The sequence below is a fragment of the Diaporthe amygdali genome (genome assembly GCF_026229845.1).
Source record: "Diaporthe amygdali strain CAA958 chromosome Unknown NODE_38_length_435494_cov_65_447576, whole genome shotgun sequence".
Classification (NCBI taxonomy): Eukaryota; Fungi; Ascomycota; class Sordariomycetes; order Diaporthales; family Diaporthaceae; genus Diaporthe; species Diaporthe amygdali.
This window is the reverse complement of record NW_026517058.1, coordinates 269,139-287,599: the sequence shown is the minus strand read 5'-3', so window position 1 is coordinate 287,599 and position 18,461 is coordinate 269,139. Positions and strand designations below refer to the sequence as shown.

Below are 18,461 nucleotides of genomic sequence, written 5' to 3'. Positions count from 1 at the left end.
GATGATCTTACTTACAGAATCGGCATCGAAGGTCTGAAGGATATTGAGAGACCTCACAATTAGTGCTGTTCCAACACTATCCCACTCGTGTCATCATCAGCCGACGGCAGTAGATGTGTTGATGCTTGAAACCTTCTGGGATAGACGAAGAACCTCGACATAGGGAATTGTTCTTGGGTGATCATAAAAGTCGCCAAACATGTGCCACTGTTACTCTCTCCATGCATATCTTGACCGTGACCGTGACGGTGACGCCTTATGCCTTATGAGAATGGCAGTTTGGCCGCCTGCAACAGGAGGGGATCGATTTTGATGACGAATCTCATAGTGAGCAGAATCTGGGAACAATATTATGAACGCCTCTTTTGGGTTAACCCTTGTAACTGTTTGGCTGACATATCTTGTTAGGGGGCAAGCGCTCAGTCTTTACCTAGGCAGAACCTTTCAGATGATCTGGGTAGTATTTACGCTGACTTAATTAGAGCAGGATGGGCTCATCACCTGTGACCTTCGTTGCCTTCGCACTGACGTGGGTGCTCCTTCATTTCAGACCATCGGCGAGAGGCGAGATTATCCGGTTCAGTATATCAACTTCAACTTATCATTGCATGCTTCAATAATTTATGGCAGGGCTTGTCGATAGATGTCGTAGTTCCAACCATCTCCCCTGCTCAGCGTCTCGTAAAATGACACGACATTATTGGCAGCCACAAAGATGCAATGGCCGTCCCCAGCCGGGCGATTCTCATGAGCATGTCCGAGATGAGCTTGTGCATTCCTCGGGTCCAGCAACCCCTCTTCCTCCGACTCCTCCCGGTCCTCATCGGTCATGCCGCTATCATCACCACCGCCACCACCGTCAGCATCTGAAAGCGGTGCACGGACAGCTATCTGTCGCTGCTCCCCAGGGACTCCCGTCCTGCCCAGAGATTTAAGGCACTCGGCGTCCACAACAAGGCAAAATCGGTGCCGCGCTATCAGCCTGGACGCCTGGTCATGATCCACGCCCGGCCCGTCCCCTCGTCGTGGGCTTTCCATGTTTCGAGGGAATGATCGTCAGTAGAAGGATTCTAAATCATTGCAATTGAAATAAATAACACAAACTGCGGATTGGTGAAGCCGAGAACCCAGGTCTGCACCTTGAGGGCATCGACCAACGCCATGGGCATCTGTTGGTTGCCACGACACGGAATGTGCGATACATATCGCCATATCGCCAGCTGAAACAATTCAGAACCAATTTTTCATTAGAAAAATGAAGAAACTTCGAGCTAGGCACAGTCAGACAAGAGGAGTTGCATCAACAAGGGAAGTCTCTGGCCTATCCAGTCTTAAACTCGCTGAGCTGTGCCGCACATACATGCGCAATGCATTCGAATAGCCTTGGGCCTAATGCAAGACTCCAGAGGATCGGCAGAAATATTGAATACGCTACTTGTACTCAGTTGCATGATGTACTGTACTTTCTTGTGTAACTTTGATCGCCACTGAGCTCCAAGCGAGCGGTGAGCACAACCTCCCCGTGGTCAAAGTCAGCTATGAGACATGAGGCTTCAGCAGGCCCGAAGTAAGATCTCTGCGGGTAATTCCGAGCTAGTATTGAGACATGGAGGTGTCTCATCTCTTCAAAATCCGGTAATTTGACGTGGAAAACACACTGTCGCGTAATGCGTTCATGCTGCGCTAAATCAGCAACCGAGCACTATGCAAGTTCTCGGCTATCAGAAGTTGCTCATTCGTTGCGAAGGTTTAGTATCCAACGATAAGCCGTGCCGTGTATGTAAGTGTATTAACAACGCTCCCGACTGGCCGTAGCTGACCCGCACGAGATTGTCCGGGTTTACATCAATACTGCAGTGGAACTCGCCGGGCCAACTTGTCTAGCCATCTTGAATTGCTCTCGGAGATCCGTGAGAATCCTGGCTGACAAATATTGAAGAAGACTAGACTCGTGTTTGTTGGAGTTAGGAATGGGCTCTGCTTTCAAAAAATATCCCTTCTGATATTATGAATGGCAGCATCCATTGTTTACGCTTCTTCATCCCCTGAAAGCCAAATTTCGTGCCCATTACCCTCTTTACAAAACAAGCTTAGCAAACATGTGCCGGCTGAAACTACTGCCGTAAGCCACCAGGCCAGTCCTGTGAGTGCGTGTGACGTGCCGTAACTATAGACAAGACCCGAAAGAGCAGATGAAAGAGCACGAGCCGTGCCACCGGTCAGATAGGCAATGCTATGTGTCCGTGCCAGGGCCGATGGGTGAGGCGAGGCACTACAAATGATTATATCTGGTAAGCAAGTGGCGACAATTGAGAAATAAGAATAGAGTCAATGGTGGTCTTACTATCGGATCAGAATGAGCTGCGACGGCGTCAGGAAAGACGCGCATACCATCAAGAGGACCTGCACCAAGATGATGAACGTCCAGGTGGCAGGGCTGTGATTGCCAAGAGCGCGGGCCATGACGGCAACATATGGGACAAGAATGTAGACCAGCGGAAAGCCCCGCATGAACAAACGCCAGGTCCGCATTGTGCCTAACCGCTGACTGATCCGAGGGTATATCAGGAATTGCACTGGCAGAGCCATCGCACCAACCACTGAGAGTGTGATGGCAATGTCGGAAGGGGCCAGTCCGGCACCGCCAGAGAAGCGGAAGGGCAAAGCATCAGTGTACGGATTCGCAACCACAGGGTCGCTGAGGAAGCTTGGCCAGAGAGATGTGTATGCTGCTGTATGGCCTTCTTGAATAGCGGCGGTCAGGAGCATGAGGCAGAGGTTTTTCGTCATGATCCGCCGAAGGGGAAGCACTGCGGGGGTTTTCGTCTTTTGCTGCGCAATTGCTACATTCTTCTCTTCTTGCTCAGCTCCGTCTCGCTCCTCATCGTATTCGCTCTCTGACCTCCGTGCAAGGTCTGATTCTGGTGTTCCTGGTGCCATAAGGCCCACGGCCTCCATCTCCGTGGAAGTATGCGAGCCCTCGTCTTGAAGACGAGAATACGAAGGACCATGACGGAGACGACTAATCCAGGTTTTTAACTTTCTCGAGATCCCCAATCCGAAATCATTACGATCTTTCAGCTGCGGGGATGTCTGAAGTATCCATACATGCTTAGCCCAGTAATCAAACTATGCCAGGAGACGAGGGTCCAAGAGGAACTCACCTCCTCGAGGAAGAAGAAAACTGCCAGGAATGCGAATAATAGAATGGCCCCGTTCGCCAAAGCAGGCGGTGCGTATGGGTAATTCTTCAGGAGCCAGACGTTCCCAAATCTTCCAGGAAACCTACTTGGTAGGTCGGCTAATTGGCCTGCTGTTAAAGGGGTCAAGAGTATAGCCAAGTTGAAAGCCATCGGGAACAAGACAAATGCTCGGGTCTGGTATCTATATTATTCATGGCTCAGTAAACCTTCTTTGAAAACTTTCAATAGGGATTTGTGCTTAAACCCAACGTTGGGACCTACTTTTTATCACGCACCACCTCGGTGACAATAGTCCTGGCCGTCGCCACATTCCCATTGCAAGCACCCTCGAGGCAGAACAGAATTACACCTTGATAGAAATGGCCTATGAACCCAAGCGCTACTGCGCTAACAACTGCAATAATTATTAGTTTCAATCTCGCGACATCCGTACATAATTGACCTGGTTCTCTGATGGACACCTACATGAAGCGGCTGTGCCGAGCAGAAGTACGAATTTGCGGCCTCCCCTAGGAGAGTCGGCAATCTTTCCAAGTACCAGAGATGACAAACACTGGCCGATGATGTACGCCGTTTGCATTGTGGCTGACTGCCGGATGACTTCTCCTGATGACAGCGAGGGGTCGAGTGACTTCAACTGGTAGTACAGATATGTCTGTCCTTGACTATTAGCCGTTGTCCAAGATTCCTTGATGGCTAGAAATAGTGCATTTTGCGGGTTTATGATCTTACTTACCGTGACGGAGTACTTCACGGAAGGCTCGACGAAGCGTAGCAGGAACAGAATCGCAAGCTGGTCTTTTCTGGGCATAGTACGCCAGCTTGCCTTCTCTTCGTGCGCAGCCATGATTAGCTGTTCCGAGTTGTCTATACCTGAACTTTGTCACAGGCACTTGGAATAGTATCGAAAGTATTGCGTGGGCTACTATATCGTATGATACAGAGGCTTAGTTGCCATTCATCAATTTTCTGTATCTTTTATTTGAATCAATCGAAGAATGCCAGAGGCTGCCTGCGGTTGAAGCTGGGTACTGTAGGGGAAACCAAGGCCCCGCACTTTTGGTGCTGTTAAGCTCAACAAGATGCCAAAAGGATCCAATTTACTGCAGCTGAATCCTCTTTTTCTTTGGACACCAGTAGGCCTTTCACATGAATGTAGATATCAGTTATCGTTGCTTATTCAGGCAGTGGAAGAAACGCCTCCCACAGTGGCACCGAGTAAAATGGTCACCCAGGGCATATCTATATGATGACACATGCCAAAGTTTTTGGCACTATTAAAACGACAAAAAGGATCAAACTAAAGAAGAAGAATAACAGGAGATATTTCTTCTGCGCGTGTTTCGGCTGCGCCGGCAGGAGGCAGGGCTCTGCTACATGTACATGATGAAGGCGAGGGACCGGGTAGAGGAGGAAGCACCGGGTAGATTTGCAAATTTCATTACATTACCGACGCACACCTGTGAGGTTACCTCATCAATCAATGCCACTAGATCGCTCGAGTTGATCAATCCCATCGCCTTCGGCAAGCTCTTGATCATATGCATCTCAGATCGTGGCCGTGACATGCATCATGTCTCCATTCAGCAAGATTACTCCAACCTGGCTTCAAAATGAAAGTGACCGATACGACGCTGTTGAAAGCCAATCTGATGACGACGGAAAGACGATAGATGAGGTGTCGACACTGAGAGAAAATGCCTTGAGGAAAGATCTCCAATTCTACCGCAGAAGTTTCTATGCAACATTGGTGTCAGTGGCACTGCTCTTGTTGTTTCTCTTGTTTCGCCTACAGAGCTTCCCACAACCGTTTGTCCGCTATCAGAGTTTGGAATGGAGCGGATTGCTGGGCGAGGACTTCAATGGTTTCGTGCCCAATGGTGAGTGAACAAGCCAGTCCATGAATATTATCACCAGCAACCCGGCCAGCAAACGAAGACCCGGTGCTTGAGCTATTCGGAATAGGATGTTCTAACACTTGTTGCATCCGCAGGGATTGGGCAGCCATTGAAGCCCACGTATTTTGGTCCTGATCACCCCTATTATATGCCCGAGGATCTTTTCGGGGACTTCAACAAGACAATCGCCTTTATCGACAATTTGAAAGCCATGCATAATGGTGAGTTCAAATACAGTACTGTGGAATGCCCGAAGTTCTTGAACTCACACGTTCGTCTGTATGATAGGATCCAGCGTGCTGGCCGACAAAGACCACCCCAACATTAAGCGGATAAAGCCTGACGGCAACGTCACCGAGCTCGAACCATTTTGGCCTTGGGAAGACCGCGGGGATGGCCGGAAGATCTATGCCCTTCGTGGGTTCCACCAAATGCACTGCATAGTATGAGCCACCCCATTATACCCATCTCGACTGACTGATTATCATATACGAACACTCACTCACACTTCTTTCTTTCTTGCTTCTAGTTCGTCATCTCTGAGGAATTCGCCTACCAGTACAACAACGACTCAAAGTGGACCAGCGCCCACGTGGCACACTGCATCAACACGCTACGTGACAACGTCATGTGTACAGCCGACGCCCAGCCTCTGGGTTTCGCCAACGGTTATAAGAATGGCCATGCGACCGATGACCAAGCCATGATGTGTAGGGACTGGACTGCACTACGGGTATGGGCCAACGATCCGGTCCGGGGAATTCGCGTCAAGGATGCAAGCCCTCCCGGGAGCAAGAACGATTTAATTGTTGATATTCAACCGTTTCCCGAATTGAACGAATTGGAGTTGAAGGGGCTGGCTTGAGGGGTGTGGGCTATTTTCAACATGCAGTAATTGTACGTAGGAATCCACATCTTCTGTTTGATATCTTTTCATTATAAAAACACTAAAATATACAAGAGATCATGAACATTAACATCATCCAGAGAACGACATTCTGAAGCAGTATATTGTCTTGTTCAATGTATCTGTTCGGAGTCTCAGTTTGTTGATTTGTATGGAGTCTTGTGCACAACAAATTTTTCACTGATTGAATCAAACTGGTGCTTGCTATCAAAACTTGCTTTGGAACACATCATCATTCCATTTTCATCTGCTCCGTCATTGATTGTAGTATCTGAGTTCTTTGATGATCATTCATTCCTGTCAGTCAGCCACGAGCTCGGATATGCTTCACATTGGTCAGCTCGCAAGATCTGCTGCAAGTGAGCTGACCGCCCCTCTTCTCTAAGAGCACGCTACTCATGCAAAAGAAAGACCCACAAGTACGGAAGTCAACGAGCTTTCGAAGACAAGTTCAACTCTCGACACTGTTCTCCTGCGCGCACTTATTGGAAAGGGGCTCAAGGATGGCAACACATTGTAGTTGGCCACTAGGCCAGCATCGTCAGATTGTCTCTCGGCTATAAGCTCAGCTAATAATTACAAGGGCCGGTGCACAGCATGAGTTGGAGCCAGCGAGCCCTTACATAGGCAGAGGCTCTGAGAAAGCACACTTCCACGTGCACATGCTGCAAGGTACTTTCATGCTGCACAACCTCCGGGTGTCACCCAGCCACATGGCTGGTAGGCGCCCGCTCCCTGGACGGCCCCCAGTTTCACGCTGGCTGACTGGTCGATGGTACCCCTCGACTCAACACCCTCCAGGCCGAAAGGATCTGGCCGCAAAATGAGCGTGGCTTTTAGCCAGGGGCAAAGCTGAAACTAGGAGACCAGTAAGACAGCGGCTGAAATACAGAAATGAGGCTGTTTTGTGCAGCCACAGTCAACGATCTGGAGGTAGATCCTTTGCGTCAGATTCTGCTTTCTACCAGCGCAAGTGTCTCCTTTTCGTTCCCTTTTTTTTTGGTGTACGTTCTTGTCCAACACCTCCGAAATCCAGCCTTTTTCAACATCCCCAGAACGGCCAGACCGCCGCAATGGCAGCCTCGACAGCGACAGCGACACAGGACATTACCACTGTATACAGAGCGCGAAACATTCTAGGCCCTCTCACGACAGCGTTCACCGCGCCACAAGACTGCAACTTTGCCGCTATACTCGGCGACTCTCTAACCTTGGCTTACAGAGCACAGACCTGCGTCGGTGAGCGTCTAGAAGATGTTTCAACTTGTTGGCCGCAGGTGACTGCTGCGGCGCCACTCAATAGTCCGCCGTTCAATGGGTGGGGATTCTACTCGCCCGGGATTTCATGTCCTGCTGGACATACTAGCGCTTGTTTTGCTACTCAAGGGTCTCGTACGGGGTGGGATATGCAGTTCCCGATGGACGTGGGAGAAACGGCCGTTGGTTGTTGTCCGACGTACGTGCTAGTGTTGAGCTTTTCTGTGTGTGGCGTTGCGTATTGAACCTTATTGACGTCGGTATTTACCTACCTAGGAACTTTGCTTGTACAACATTCGGAAATGGCCAGACCTGTGTTCAAACCGCCTCGGACAGTCTTCTAACGGCGCACTGCAGCGGAGGCAGCTTCGTCTCTACTGGGGATGCGACATTTCCGATCGAATCTACGAGCACAGATGTGGATACTTCGTTGATTACCTCCGTTATGAGCCTCGCCGTTGCGGCACCAATGATTCAGATTAACTGGAGGAGTGAGGATTTGGCCGCTGCTACCTCCTCTCTATCACCTTCTAGCACAGCCTCGGGCTCAACTTCAGGCGATTCTATCCCAGCGAACACTCAACCTGTCTCCTCTTCAAATACAACCAGTTCCATCTCACCCGGAGCACTAGCTGGTGCCGTCATAGGCGGGGTGGTCGGCCTCTTTTCTATTGCAGCAGCAATTTTCTTCTTTCTACGACAGCGGAAGACACGTGCCAACATTAACGAGGAGGCGTTGAAACAGCCACGAAGTGACAAAATGAAAGGTGCCCGCGAGGGTGTTACTGAGCTGCCACTGTATCAACGCCCTGTTGAGCTCCAAGGCTCTCGAGATCCCAGTGAGCTATCCGGATATCAGAGGCCTGTCGAGTTGCCAGTGTCATGAACCGAGGCTCATGCGGTCCAAAGCGGGTCCTATTGAGTGTTTGACTGTCACACCCGGTGACAAGAACGGATTTGCACGATGCCAAGCTCTACGGTCTTGTTAATGGCGCGGAATGTTGAGGGGATCTTGGCCCAGTAAGGCCAGTGAGACCATCAGATTCGCAAGCAGATCGAGACAAGCTTTCGCATATGATCCAGCACCCTTTTAAGCATCCATATAAAGGATTGGTAAATTTGGCCCATCTAGGCTTCCCTGGGACTCTATTTCCTGACCTTCTATGAACTGTTCGTCTATCACAGCTTCAATATTACCATTTTACCCTGTCTAGTTGAAGACCACCGTTTTCGTCACGTTAAGGAACACCCTCCTCTCAGCCACCCATTTCACAGCAGCAGCCAGCACCTGGCTCTCGACATTAGAGCCCTCCTCGACGAGATCCTTGGGGCTCATGCTGTGGTCGACCCGAGCGACACGCTGCTCAATGATAGGGCCCTCATCCAAATCAGCAGTGACGAAATGCGCCGTCGCACCGATGATCTTGACGCCACGTTCGTATGCCTGGTGGTAGGGCTTGGCGCCCTTGAAGGACGGCAAGAAGCTGTGGTGGATGTTGATGATCTTGCCGCTCATGGCCTCGCACAGCATGGGCGACAGGACCTGCATGTAGCGGGCCAGGACGACCAGCTCGATGTTGTGCTTCTTGACCAGCTCGAGGATCTGGCCCTCCTGCTGGGCCTTGGTGTCCTTGGTGACGGGCAGATGGTGGAACTCGATGCCGTAGCTCTTGGCGAGGTCCTGGTACTCCGGGTGGTTCGACACGATGACGGGGACCTCGATGCGCAGCTGGCCCGTCTTTGCGCGGAATAGCAGGTCGTTCAGGCAGTGGCCGATCTTGGACACCATGATGAGCACGCGCGTCTTCTGCGTGACGGGCCGGATCTCGTAGTCCATCTTGATTTCGGCTGCCAGGGCCTCGAAGGGGGCGCTGAGGGCCTCTACTGACGCTGTGGGCCCGAAGTGGACGCGCATGAAGAACTTGTTGGAGACGGGGTCCGAGAACTGCTGCAGGTCGATGATGTTGACGCTGTTGGAGGCGAAGACGCCGGTGACCGAGTGGACAATGCCCGGCTTGTCCGGACAGGACAGCGTGAGGATGTAGTCATGGCCCTGAGAGGTTGCCATGTTGAGTGGTGCCCACTTGGTGGTGGTTATGTCTCTAGGGAGCGAGGAGGGATGACTGAGTCGTGGCAGCAGTCCCGTGTGATGTTGAATCCGGATCGAGATGTGGCCTGCCTTGCTACAATCAGACTATCTGCACCAGCTAGATAGAATGTTGTATTGTGATGTGTATATATATATCTGTTCCCTGACAAATGCATGCGGCTCTTCAGTCCCTGTCAGCGTTGCGATCGAAAATGGCACGGCACGGCACGGCGTGGTCTGAGTCGCTCGCAGAATTTGAATAGCCGCGATGACTGGTGGGGTCTTCCCTGTCCGTGGAAAAGGTCCGCTCTCGCCTCGTCATATGCGGAGCAGACTCTTCCGCTAGAAGATTTTTTGTCGGTCCGTCATCGGCACCAAGAATTAGGCCCGGGCTTCAATTGTTTGATGTCAAGAATCCTCCATGGACTTCTATTTCTGGGCTTCCCCATGGGACGGTCAGAAGCATCCACACTATTCTTGGCCATCCGATGTGTCGCCGATGCGTCTATTACCGCCGAATCCGTGACCCATTTGACAGCTGCAGGTGATCAGGGGCCAGCCTACAACACGTGCGACTTCGTGAAACCATCAATACCTAAAGCCCAGCCTTTTAGCCCTTCCGCATTCGCAGTACCCAAAAAATGAATATTCAAGATGATTGGGTTCACTGGATGTCGCTCAGAACTAACATTCTCGATCCAGAGGTGGCAGCTTTCTTCACACTCGCATACAATGGCTCAGTCCAGCTGCTCAGCTCCTCCATTGCAGGAGGGTCGTAGGCATTTTTCGGCCTCTCGTTGGCGCCCTTATAGACGGATATTTTGATCACCAGATTTTCCAACCCATGCAGTTGGCCGAAGACCTCGTCCCTGAGCCAAGGCGCAATGAGCTGGGCCTCTGCAGGCTGAGACCACAGTATGGCGACCTCGACATCCAACTGCTCTAGGCTCTTGAACTGTTCCTGGAGGACTCTGAAAGCCTTTTCCACCAGGGCTTTGCTGTGTCTGGACTGCCACCCCTCGCTCTCAAGTGGTATGGCCAGGTGCACGTAACGTATTAGCCGTAAACCTTCTGGGCTGACATTTCGGACGAAATACAGGAGCGATTCCGGCCCAAAGAACGAGAACAAATTCCTCGCGTAAAAGTGATGCAACAGATCCCGATACAATGTCCGGCTCGATCTCATCAGGTCCGTGATGAAGCAGGTCTCCGCGGCTTTTGCAGGTGCAAGCTCCATCCACATATCCCCGCAGATCAGCTGTGAAGCACAGTGAAATATGACACAGCCTTGCCGCTTCGGCGCGGGAATGGGATGAAGATAAGATCCTCCGAGACGCAGAATCGTGCCGAGAGCCTGACTCGGAGGGTCCTCGTCGCTACGTATATGCTGATGAGGTGGCCAGTGAGGCGGCTGGGGCCCGTGATACTCGAATAGAGGATACTTCGGGCGACCTGGCGTTGGCTGGTAAACCTTCTTGGTGGGTATTGCTAGGTCGTAGATGTGTCGTCGAATCTCGATGGGCAGGCTGAGGATGCTTTTTTGGGAAACATTGCTGCGGTGACGTCCAACTTCAACCAAGCCTTCGCTGATGGGCTGGGACTTTGGCAAGTGGCCATACCGGAATTGATGAATCCTTCTCTTCTCTCTGAACAAGCGCCGTATTTTATTCAACTTCTTGTACGCAATGTAGGGTCCAGTAACGAAGACAACCATGGCGGAGACGAGAACGACTGCGACGGCGAGCTGAGAACTCTCCTTCGCCCATTTCTTCGATTTTTTCGTGAACGTGGAGCTGGTCGATGAAGGATTCATCATTAGGTTGTACAAAATTCTGCCAATATTCCAGAATTTCCAAATCCTTAATCCAAGGTTGGGATCCGGAAGTCCTTTAATGGCTTGAGATCAGACGGAGTTGACGTCCTACCAATGCCCCGCCCGGAAGGATCAAATGCAGGGACCACCCCTGGATTGCTGCCTGGACATGTCAATCACGAAGTCCTACGAACGCGTGTGTTTAGGACGTCCAGCCGTATTGATCTTATGATTCTACATTCAATGCACCGTACTTGCTGGATCAATTTATAACAAATTTAAAGGGTTTTAAGTAACATTGTACATTCTAGTTGTGGTAATACTTACCGTCAAGGTCCTCCACTATAGGCTGCCTGAATCGAGATGACTTACTCATTGTGCTGCTCCTTCGTACCGCAACGCTCAGTACGCCTCGCAAAGATCTTGTATGCCTCCACGAGAAGTGCAAGGTCGCCCTCGCATATGAGTGGGTCGTTCTTGAGAGAATGGATCCAAGTACCTACAGCCTTAGGCGACTTAATGTCCCGCGCTGTCTGCTTCAAGAAGTAGACAATCACACCATTCTTTGGATCGACAAGGTCTTGAGCAAATCGAGGCAGGTCGAATGCACGAAAGACAGCGGCCGCGTGGAATAGCTGCTTCGGAGCCGAATGCGAGGGGATATAGGACTTGAAAAAGGACCCAGTGCCTTTGCTTACCTCGTGAATAAAGCTGCCGACCACCCAGGCGACACCACTGGCGCCAACCAGGCAAAACTCCTCCGTATTGGGGAGAACGATGGTTGGACCACTGTCCTTGCAGCAGCTATAGAAGTTGCGAAGCTGAGGGCAGTAGTGATACAATACATCAGCATTGACTTTCTCCATGAGAATAATCAGCTCTTTGCCGTCGCGGTAGGCAATGCAAACCCGGCTCTCACTTGAGATGAGCTTGGCCCGCTGATAAGGTGACAGTCCTCGCATCTCTCCGCGGATGACGACCTTTCTCACGCCTTTGAATTCCGTACTGTCACAGAATTTGAACACATGAGTGGAATGAGGAGCAAGAATATGAGCCTCAGAGCTGGATGAAGAGGTGTTAGACATGTTTGCTCTTGCTTTTTAGCGAAAACCTTTCAGTAGCAGTTTATCTTCTTTAGTGATTGTGTTGGATGTAGAGGTGGTTCCTGAGGATGGTTATGACGGAACATTAGTCCATGGATGAGACAAGAGAACATGGAGATTAAATAGAAATTATATGCCGCTGGAGAAATATACTTTTAACAATGGGAAGACCAAATACCTCGCAACAGACAATGGTACCGTGCATGGAAGCAAAGGAGGTCATAGACAAAAGCTTTCCAACCTTGTGCTAGACAAGGGCTTTACCGGTCTCGAGGTCCCTTTGTCGTGCCTTTCTTGAATAAATCCCCATTGTCAGAAGTTACGAACAGTCCATATGCTGAGTAAAGTGCCATCACGATTGTTTTTTATGACGAATGCATGTTTTCGGCAATTTTGACAGCCTCATTTTTGTCATCTTTACGCATCCAGCAGCGTTGACCAAAATAACCGCCATCATCCACGCCATCTCCTCTACCTTTTGACTCCATGGACAAGACGATGTATCGCATACGTTAGTTTGCTTTTGTTACCAGGCCATATCACATCTAAGTGGTCGGGAAAGGTCTTTGGCTTAGGAAAGATGGCCTGGCAATGACAACACCTCACTCGTAAAGGGAAATTATTTGCGGGCTCAAGTCAAATCAATCGATAGATTCATCAGGCCAAGCAAACTATCAAAAGGGAACCGCGCAAATCTTGCATGAACGAGCCACCGCACATTCCATTGCCATTCCCAGCTCTGACACCTGATCACTGGAGGCTACCTTACCACATCATGCTCTCTGTTCCTTGCCAACTTTAAGTGCACGAAAACCAGACCCTCAGCAATACAACGGTGCCTCCACTCACTTTCTTACTATCTCAATGACGAAAGGATGGTTACTTTGCAGACTGTCCCTTGCCGCCGGTGCCCGAGGATCCGCCGTGCGTACTCGACGCCCTTGAGGAGCCCTTAATCGCGGTCGTGCTGGCGTCGGCGTCGGCTTTTAAAATTGTTAGAGAGATTGCGCTACCCTTTCCTTGTCCCTGTCCCTGACCCTTCCCCTGCTTGCTTTCGGGGTTCCCCTGGTTGCTTGATGGTTGACTAGACATGGTGGGGAGCTGTTTTGTGTGAGTTTGAAAAGAGCTGTGTTTGTATTTGGAACAAGGGATGTTTTCTTTTTGGACTGGTTTGGTGGTGGATTTGCAGTTGTAAGAGTCGAGGCAAACAGATTCCGGGACTGGTAAAGTCTACCAATATTTATATCCATTGATTTGGCGTCAGTCAGGTTCAGAGATTGCCGCTCATCACAGTCCCATTCAAATCATTTTTGGCTTTCGATCAGCTATTGAAGACGAATTGGTCGACGAGGCCTGTGACTGGGCCCACGTTCTCTATAAATGCCCAGTTTTGTGGCCGACATTCAAGGCAGCTTACGAGTCGCTGCTTCTTCATACTCAATGAGTCCTGGGCAGAAGTAATACAGTGATGTGTGGACAAATTCTTTTTCAGCACTGAGAATGCAACTTTCTTTCAGCGCTACCTTTTATTCTTCTTTTCTTACATTCATCAAGACGGAGACTTCCTCAGCCTACATTTGTCATTTCCTCCTCATGATGAAACCGAAACCAAGGGTGCGCAGCAATTTCTTCCAGACTGGGCCGACTGGCTGCATCATACACAAATATGCGAGAGAGAAGATCCAGCAATAGCGAAGCCTCCTCATCGCGGATCCGAGGAAAGGCGCCTCGGAAGGCGTCTTCCATCTCGTCGCTGTAGGAAGTATGATAGTCCCCGTCTATGCACACAGCTGTAGGCTTCCATATCATCGATCTGTAGGCCGCGGCGTACGGAACGCGCATGGGCCCATGATCAGGCACGTGCAGCGGTGCAGCGTCCTCGGTTGGAATCTTCGGTTCACCGGGGCGGCTCATGTATAGTGATGGTGGCTCATCCAATAGGGAAAATATCCTTTCCTTCAATGGCAGTCTTGAGAAACCGTAGTAATTCACTTCTCCAGATGTTGAATTTGCCGTTGTTGGCCATCCATCTTCGTCGAAGAGCACATCCGCCCAGCCGTCCGGTAAATCGCCGATAGTCCTTTCGATCTGTTGGAGCACTTGGGAAGGGCAGCAAGTGTCGTAGTCGAGGAAGATGTCGTCGGCGGAACGCATGCGGAATATCACACAGCCTAGTGCCCAGATGTCAGACGCCTCGCTAGGTAGCTGCCCGATCGCAACCTCAGGCGCCATATAGATGGCAGGCGTGCCTATTCTTGCCGGCGGCTGGTCTTTTTGAAAGCACTGATCGAAGTCTATGACGCATAAGCGGCTGGTCAAGAGGTTCGTGGAAGTGACGCAGAAGTCCAAAGGTTTGACAATGTATGCTGGGGCGCTAAGGCCGGCAGGCATCCCGGAGCAGGTTTCAATAGGATGGGTCAACGGCCGACCGAAAGCTCGGTGAATGTCGTCTTCCTTGTAGTCTTGAAATTGTTCGGAAAGCTGAAGAGTTAAATTGCCGGCAGTCAAGTCTAGTGTCTGTGTCAGTCAATATTCTAGAAAGGCAGTTCTGGAAGAAGATACAGGCTTACCACCATGACAGAATCCCTTTGAATGGAGCAAAGCTGTAGCTTTGACAGCCTGTCTACCAATGTCGGCCGCCAGAGCTGGCTTCATTGTTGAGTAGATCCCTTTGGACAACGATGAGCAACTGGGGCCGACAACGGGCAGAACAAGACACAGGTGACGCCCATTTGGGCCGTCAATCCAGAATTCTCGTTTAGGTATGGAAAAAAGAGCCGATGACTTAATATCGTCGTCCTCTAAGATGCTTGGTCGCGCGGTGCTTTCTATTGAGATTTCAGAAGCCAGAATCTTGAGCGCAACCCGTTCATCCTGAACAGAGTCGCGAGCGAGCCACACCGTCGAGAAGCCACCGAATCCAAGTTTGTGGACAACTGAATATCTCAGATCATACACGTCGTGAAGATGGACCGGGTGGAACCCTCCAGGCTCATACCATTCTAGATCCTCGCTTGGGCCTAGCGGGAACGGGTGGTATTTCTGTCGGGGTTCGGAGCTGGTCCCTGAACCTGTATCCGACATGACTGCTCCACCACGGACGAGAGCTGGATGCCTTGGCCTGACGACCGGTCTGCGTTTGCTCCTGAGCCCGGGGGGGGGGGGGGAAGCCGGTTCGAATGAAGAAAGTGGTATGTAAGATCGTTATGTGGTTGGTGATAGAGCATAAAGGACTTCGGTTGATATTGATACGAGGTCAAAGTTGATCGTTCGAGTGAGGCTGTGTTGGTGTTATTTGGAAAATCCCGAACGGCTGCTGGAGCCTGCCTGGCCCTACTTATGGTGGTACTACCCCAGTCATTTTGTACCTTGAGTACCCAGGCACCAGGCACCTACTTGCGTACCGTGGAGTAACCAACCGGGTTTGGGGTAGACAAATGACCGAACCTGGCGTAAAAGCATCAATTTGATGAGACCCCTTTGAGATGGCATTTAATTATGCTCTCAGAAATGGTATGAAGTTTAGGCGTGTGACTGGTTTCGCGGTGTTTGGTAGCAGGATGCAGTTAGACGGTGAAGACTGAGCGCATCTAGATTATCGAGAAACATTGCCGCCCGGTTTGGCTCTGAGTATAAGCACGATCTCAACTCTATCATATGCAGGAGATCCCTATATGTCTCGAGTTGCGAATACGGCTCATATAATGATCAAAAACATGGCATCAATCCTGAGAATTCACTATTCCCGATTTTCTACGCCGAAATTGCACCTTCATCATCATCCCATCCACCGGTTTTGGTGTCACCTGCCGGGTCTGCCGTACGCCGTGTTAGTGAGAAAGGCCAACAGATACATGCGGCGGTTCTCAGGGGAAACCAACATACCGGGTACATCTCCTCGGTCACCTTGTAATGTCCTTTCTCATCGAGGATTGGCTTGCCGTTTTCATCGACACTCAGCTCACCGATGCCGACCTGCAAAGAGGAACGGATTAAATATCTCCACAGTTCAAGTGTAAGAAAGACATGGCTCCCTACCTTCACAAAATCCAAATATCTCGCAACAAGCGCAATCACTACTCTTGCTTCCAGCATTGCCAATTCTTGGCCTATGCAGTTTCTTGGGCCGCGTTCGAATGCTACTAATATGAGCCTCGGGACACAATAGTGTTGAGGTCGGGTTACTATTGTCTACTCACCACGCCACGCTCCGGGAGGGATCCGATCCCCGTGACCGTCCAGCCAGCGCTCAGGCACGAACTCGTCGGCCGAATCTCCGTACACCGCTGGATCACGTTGAATCATGATGGCGCAGTTGTAGACATGTACGCCCTCTAGAGGATACTTCTCGCCCGTTGCCGTCTTTACTGTAAGTCCTGTCCCAGGCGTCGTGAGGCGTGCGGTACCAGCAGGTGGCCAGAGACGCAGGGTCTCTTTGATCACGGCGGAGGTGTAGGTCATGCGGTGGAGAAGTTCTTGGCCGCCGGGTGAGAGAAGTTTGTCCTCTACAGCAGAGGGACGGGGATCTGTAGCCAGTTAATAGGCTATATTGCGCTGCGGTGCTGCGGTCTGTTTTGCAGAAGTAGGTCTAAATCTCTTACCTGAACCGAACAAGCCGTCCAATTCGTGTCGCACAGCCCGCAGCGCGTGTGGTGTCCGCGAAAGCTCGTAAAACATCCAAGAAAGCAAGATACTAGTCGTGTCATGGCCTGCGAACAAAAAAGTGCTCAGCTGATCACATGCCTCGTCGACGGCCTGTTGGGTCAGTGTGTCGGCATCTCGAAGACTCAATGACAGGATGCTGCGCGATTTTGTGTTTGTGATCCGTCGGTTGGCAAAGGCTTCGTATACCACAGTACTGAGTGTCGTCCTCACCCGCCTGGCAAGACACCGGCGTTTCCATTCTGTACGTGGTGTGAAGAACCATGGGAGATCCATCTGTTCGCTTGTGTAAGTCTTGAATAGCTCATTGTATGTTCTCATGAATTCTCTCAGCTGGCCTGTTTTCTGCGCTCCGAAATCTTTGTTCATGACGACGCTAGAGATGATGTCAAATGTCAGGTTTCCGGTGAGATGGATGAGGGAAAATGGTTGGTCCGAGGATGCGTAATCTTCCAAACGCTCAATAAAGGTGGAGGACTTTTCCAGGATGAGAGGTAACATAGTCATTAGGTGCTGCGGAGCGAAGCCTGGGTTGAATTGTTTGCGGAGCTGCTTCCAGTGCTCACCCTGTGACATGATCAGCCAGAGCGTAGGGGATTTTCCATTTACAATTATCTATCACTCACCTGAGAAGGCAGTATCGAGGTCGGGCCAGTCACATGCATCATATGACCATAGACCGAAGGCATCTTTGGGAGACTATAAGGGTATGACTTGAGTGGCTTCACGATCTGCTCCGCGACTTCATGATTTCTGACAACAACCATCGGAGGGCCAAACGGCCGAAGGTCAAGAAACATGAGGGGTGGTCGGCCAAGTGCCTCGTTTATGGCAGCAAATGCAAGGTCTATTGGATGATTTATCAGGCTTCATGTACGTTTTCATGATCAATGTGATCTCTCGACGCTGGGCGAAAAGTGGCCGTCGTTCAAGCATTAGGAGGTGGAGCCCTACCAGGATGGCCGTTTGGCTTGCCCGATTTAATGAAGTCATCGACATGTTTAAGGTGTCCCAAGAGAAGGGAGGTCGGCATCTGGGGAAAGCTGGCATATTGCTTGAACCTCTTCCGGTGGAGTTCGCGGTAGAGGCATGTGAAGAGCAGGATGGCTGTCGCAGTGACCAGCGGCAGCAGCATATTTTCTGAGCGCAATTTCGGCTTGAGATCGAGTTCGCACGAGTCGCACCACCAGCGAAAATGCTAATGGGTGCTTTTTATATCGAGATGATAATAGTATAAGAAACATTGTAGTGAGGACAGCGATGAGGGGGAGGAATTCTATCAATCCAAGCGTGGGGTTGCATCGTGCAATCTTCAACCGGATGTTGGCTATCAATTGATGGCGGCCTGTTGGTCGCGAAGGCTTGCAACGCTACATCGTACCCACCGCGTTGTGGATGAGAGGACTGCGCCGCAGCAATTTTGCAGCATAGAAATCCGGAGAAAATCAGAAAGCCTAGTCCAGACTTATCTACAATAGGGTCTCATTTGAGGTCGCCCTAGCCCAAGCATCCCGCCGATGATGAACATT

The 18,461-nt window shown here is 50.6% G+C and overlaps 7 protein-coding genes across 7 annotated transcripts; 2 read left to right on the top strand and 5 right to left on the bottom strand.

Annotated features, from left to right (window-relative positions):
- Nucleotides 1-621: 621 nt before the first annotated feature.
- On the bottom strand, nucleotides 622-1,163 carry J7T55_005351 (uncharacterized protein; the record flags this gene model as incomplete). The annotated part of the gene is made up of 2 exons (XM_053133667.1): nucleotides 622-1,030; nucleotides 1,105-1,163. The coding sequence occupies 2 exons, from the start codon at nucleotides 1,161-1,163 to the stop codon at nucleotides 622-624; spliced, it is 468 nt and encodes a 155-aa protein (XP_052988537.1).
- A 1,180-nt stretch (nucleotides 1,164-2,343) lies between these two features.
- J7T55_005350 (major facilitator superfamily transporter) lies at nucleotides 2,344-4,050 on the bottom strand (the record flags this gene model as incomplete). Its single annotated transcript, XM_053133666.1, has 4 exons — nucleotides 2,344-3,093; nucleotides 3,165-3,313; nucleotides 3,669-3,858; nucleotides 3,940-4,050. The coding sequence occupies 4 exons, from the start codon at nucleotides 4,048-4,050 to the stop codon at nucleotides 2,344-2,346; spliced, it is 1,200 nt and encodes a 399-aa protein (XP_052988536.1).
- A 726-nt stretch (nucleotides 4,051-4,776) lies between these two features.
- Nucleotides 4,777-5,966, top strand: J7T55_005349 (uncharacterized protein; the record flags this gene model as incomplete). The annotated part of the gene is made up of 4 exons (XM_053133665.1): nucleotides 4,777-5,083; nucleotides 5,197-5,322; nucleotides 5,390-5,544; nucleotides 5,631-5,966. The coding sequence occupies 4 exons, from the start codon at nucleotides 4,777-4,779 to the stop codon at nucleotides 5,964-5,966; spliced, it is 924 nt and encodes a 307-aa protein (XP_052988535.1).
- Nucleotides 5,967-7,081: 1,115 nt separating this feature from the next.
- Nucleotides 7,082-8,151, top strand: J7T55_005348 (uncharacterized protein; the record flags this gene model as incomplete). The annotated part of the gene is made up of 3 exons (XM_053133664.1): nucleotides 7,082-7,310; nucleotides 7,395-7,464; nucleotides 7,623-8,151. The coding sequence occupies 3 exons, from the start codon at nucleotides 7,082-7,084 to the stop codon at nucleotides 8,149-8,151; spliced, it is 828 nt and encodes a 275-aa protein (XP_052988534.1).
- A 324-nt stretch (nucleotides 8,152-8,475) lies between these two features.
- On the bottom strand, nucleotides 8,476-9,333 carry J7T55_005347 (formyltetrahydrofolate deformylase; the record flags this gene model as incomplete). Its single annotated transcript, XM_053133663.1, has 1 exon — nucleotides 8,476-9,333. The coding sequence occupies one exon, from the start codon at nucleotides 9,331-9,333 to the stop codon at nucleotides 8,476-8,478; it is 858 nt and encodes a 285-aa protein (XP_052988533.1).
- A 205-nt stretch (nucleotides 9,334-9,538) lies between these two features.
- J7T55_005346 (uncharacterized protein) lies at nucleotides 9,539-12,252 on the bottom strand (the record flags this gene model as incomplete). Its single annotated transcript, XM_053133662.1, has 3 exons — nucleotides 9,539-9,746; nucleotides 10,086-11,147; nucleotides 11,540-12,252. The coding sequence occupies 3 exons, from the start codon at nucleotides 12,250-12,252 to the stop codon at nucleotides 9,539-9,541; spliced, it is 1,983 nt and encodes a 660-aa protein (XP_052988532.1).
- Nucleotides 12,253-13,149: 897 nt separating this feature from the next.
- Nucleotides 13,150-18,067, bottom strand: J7T55_005345 (uncharacterized protein; the record flags this gene model as incomplete). Its single annotated transcript, XM_053133661.1, has 10 exons — nucleotides 13,150-13,371; nucleotides 13,688-13,717; nucleotides 13,846-14,780; nucleotides 14,841-15,312; nucleotides 16,156-16,245; nucleotides 16,309-16,346; nucleotides 16,470-16,775; nucleotides 16,872-17,499; nucleotides 17,559-17,779; nucleotides 17,887-18,067. 10 exons carry the CDS (start codon nucleotides 18,065-18,067, stop codon nucleotides 13,150-13,152), a joined length of 3,123 nt encoding a protein of 1,040 aa, XP_052988531.1.
- Nucleotides 18,068-18,461: the final 394 nt, after the last annotated feature.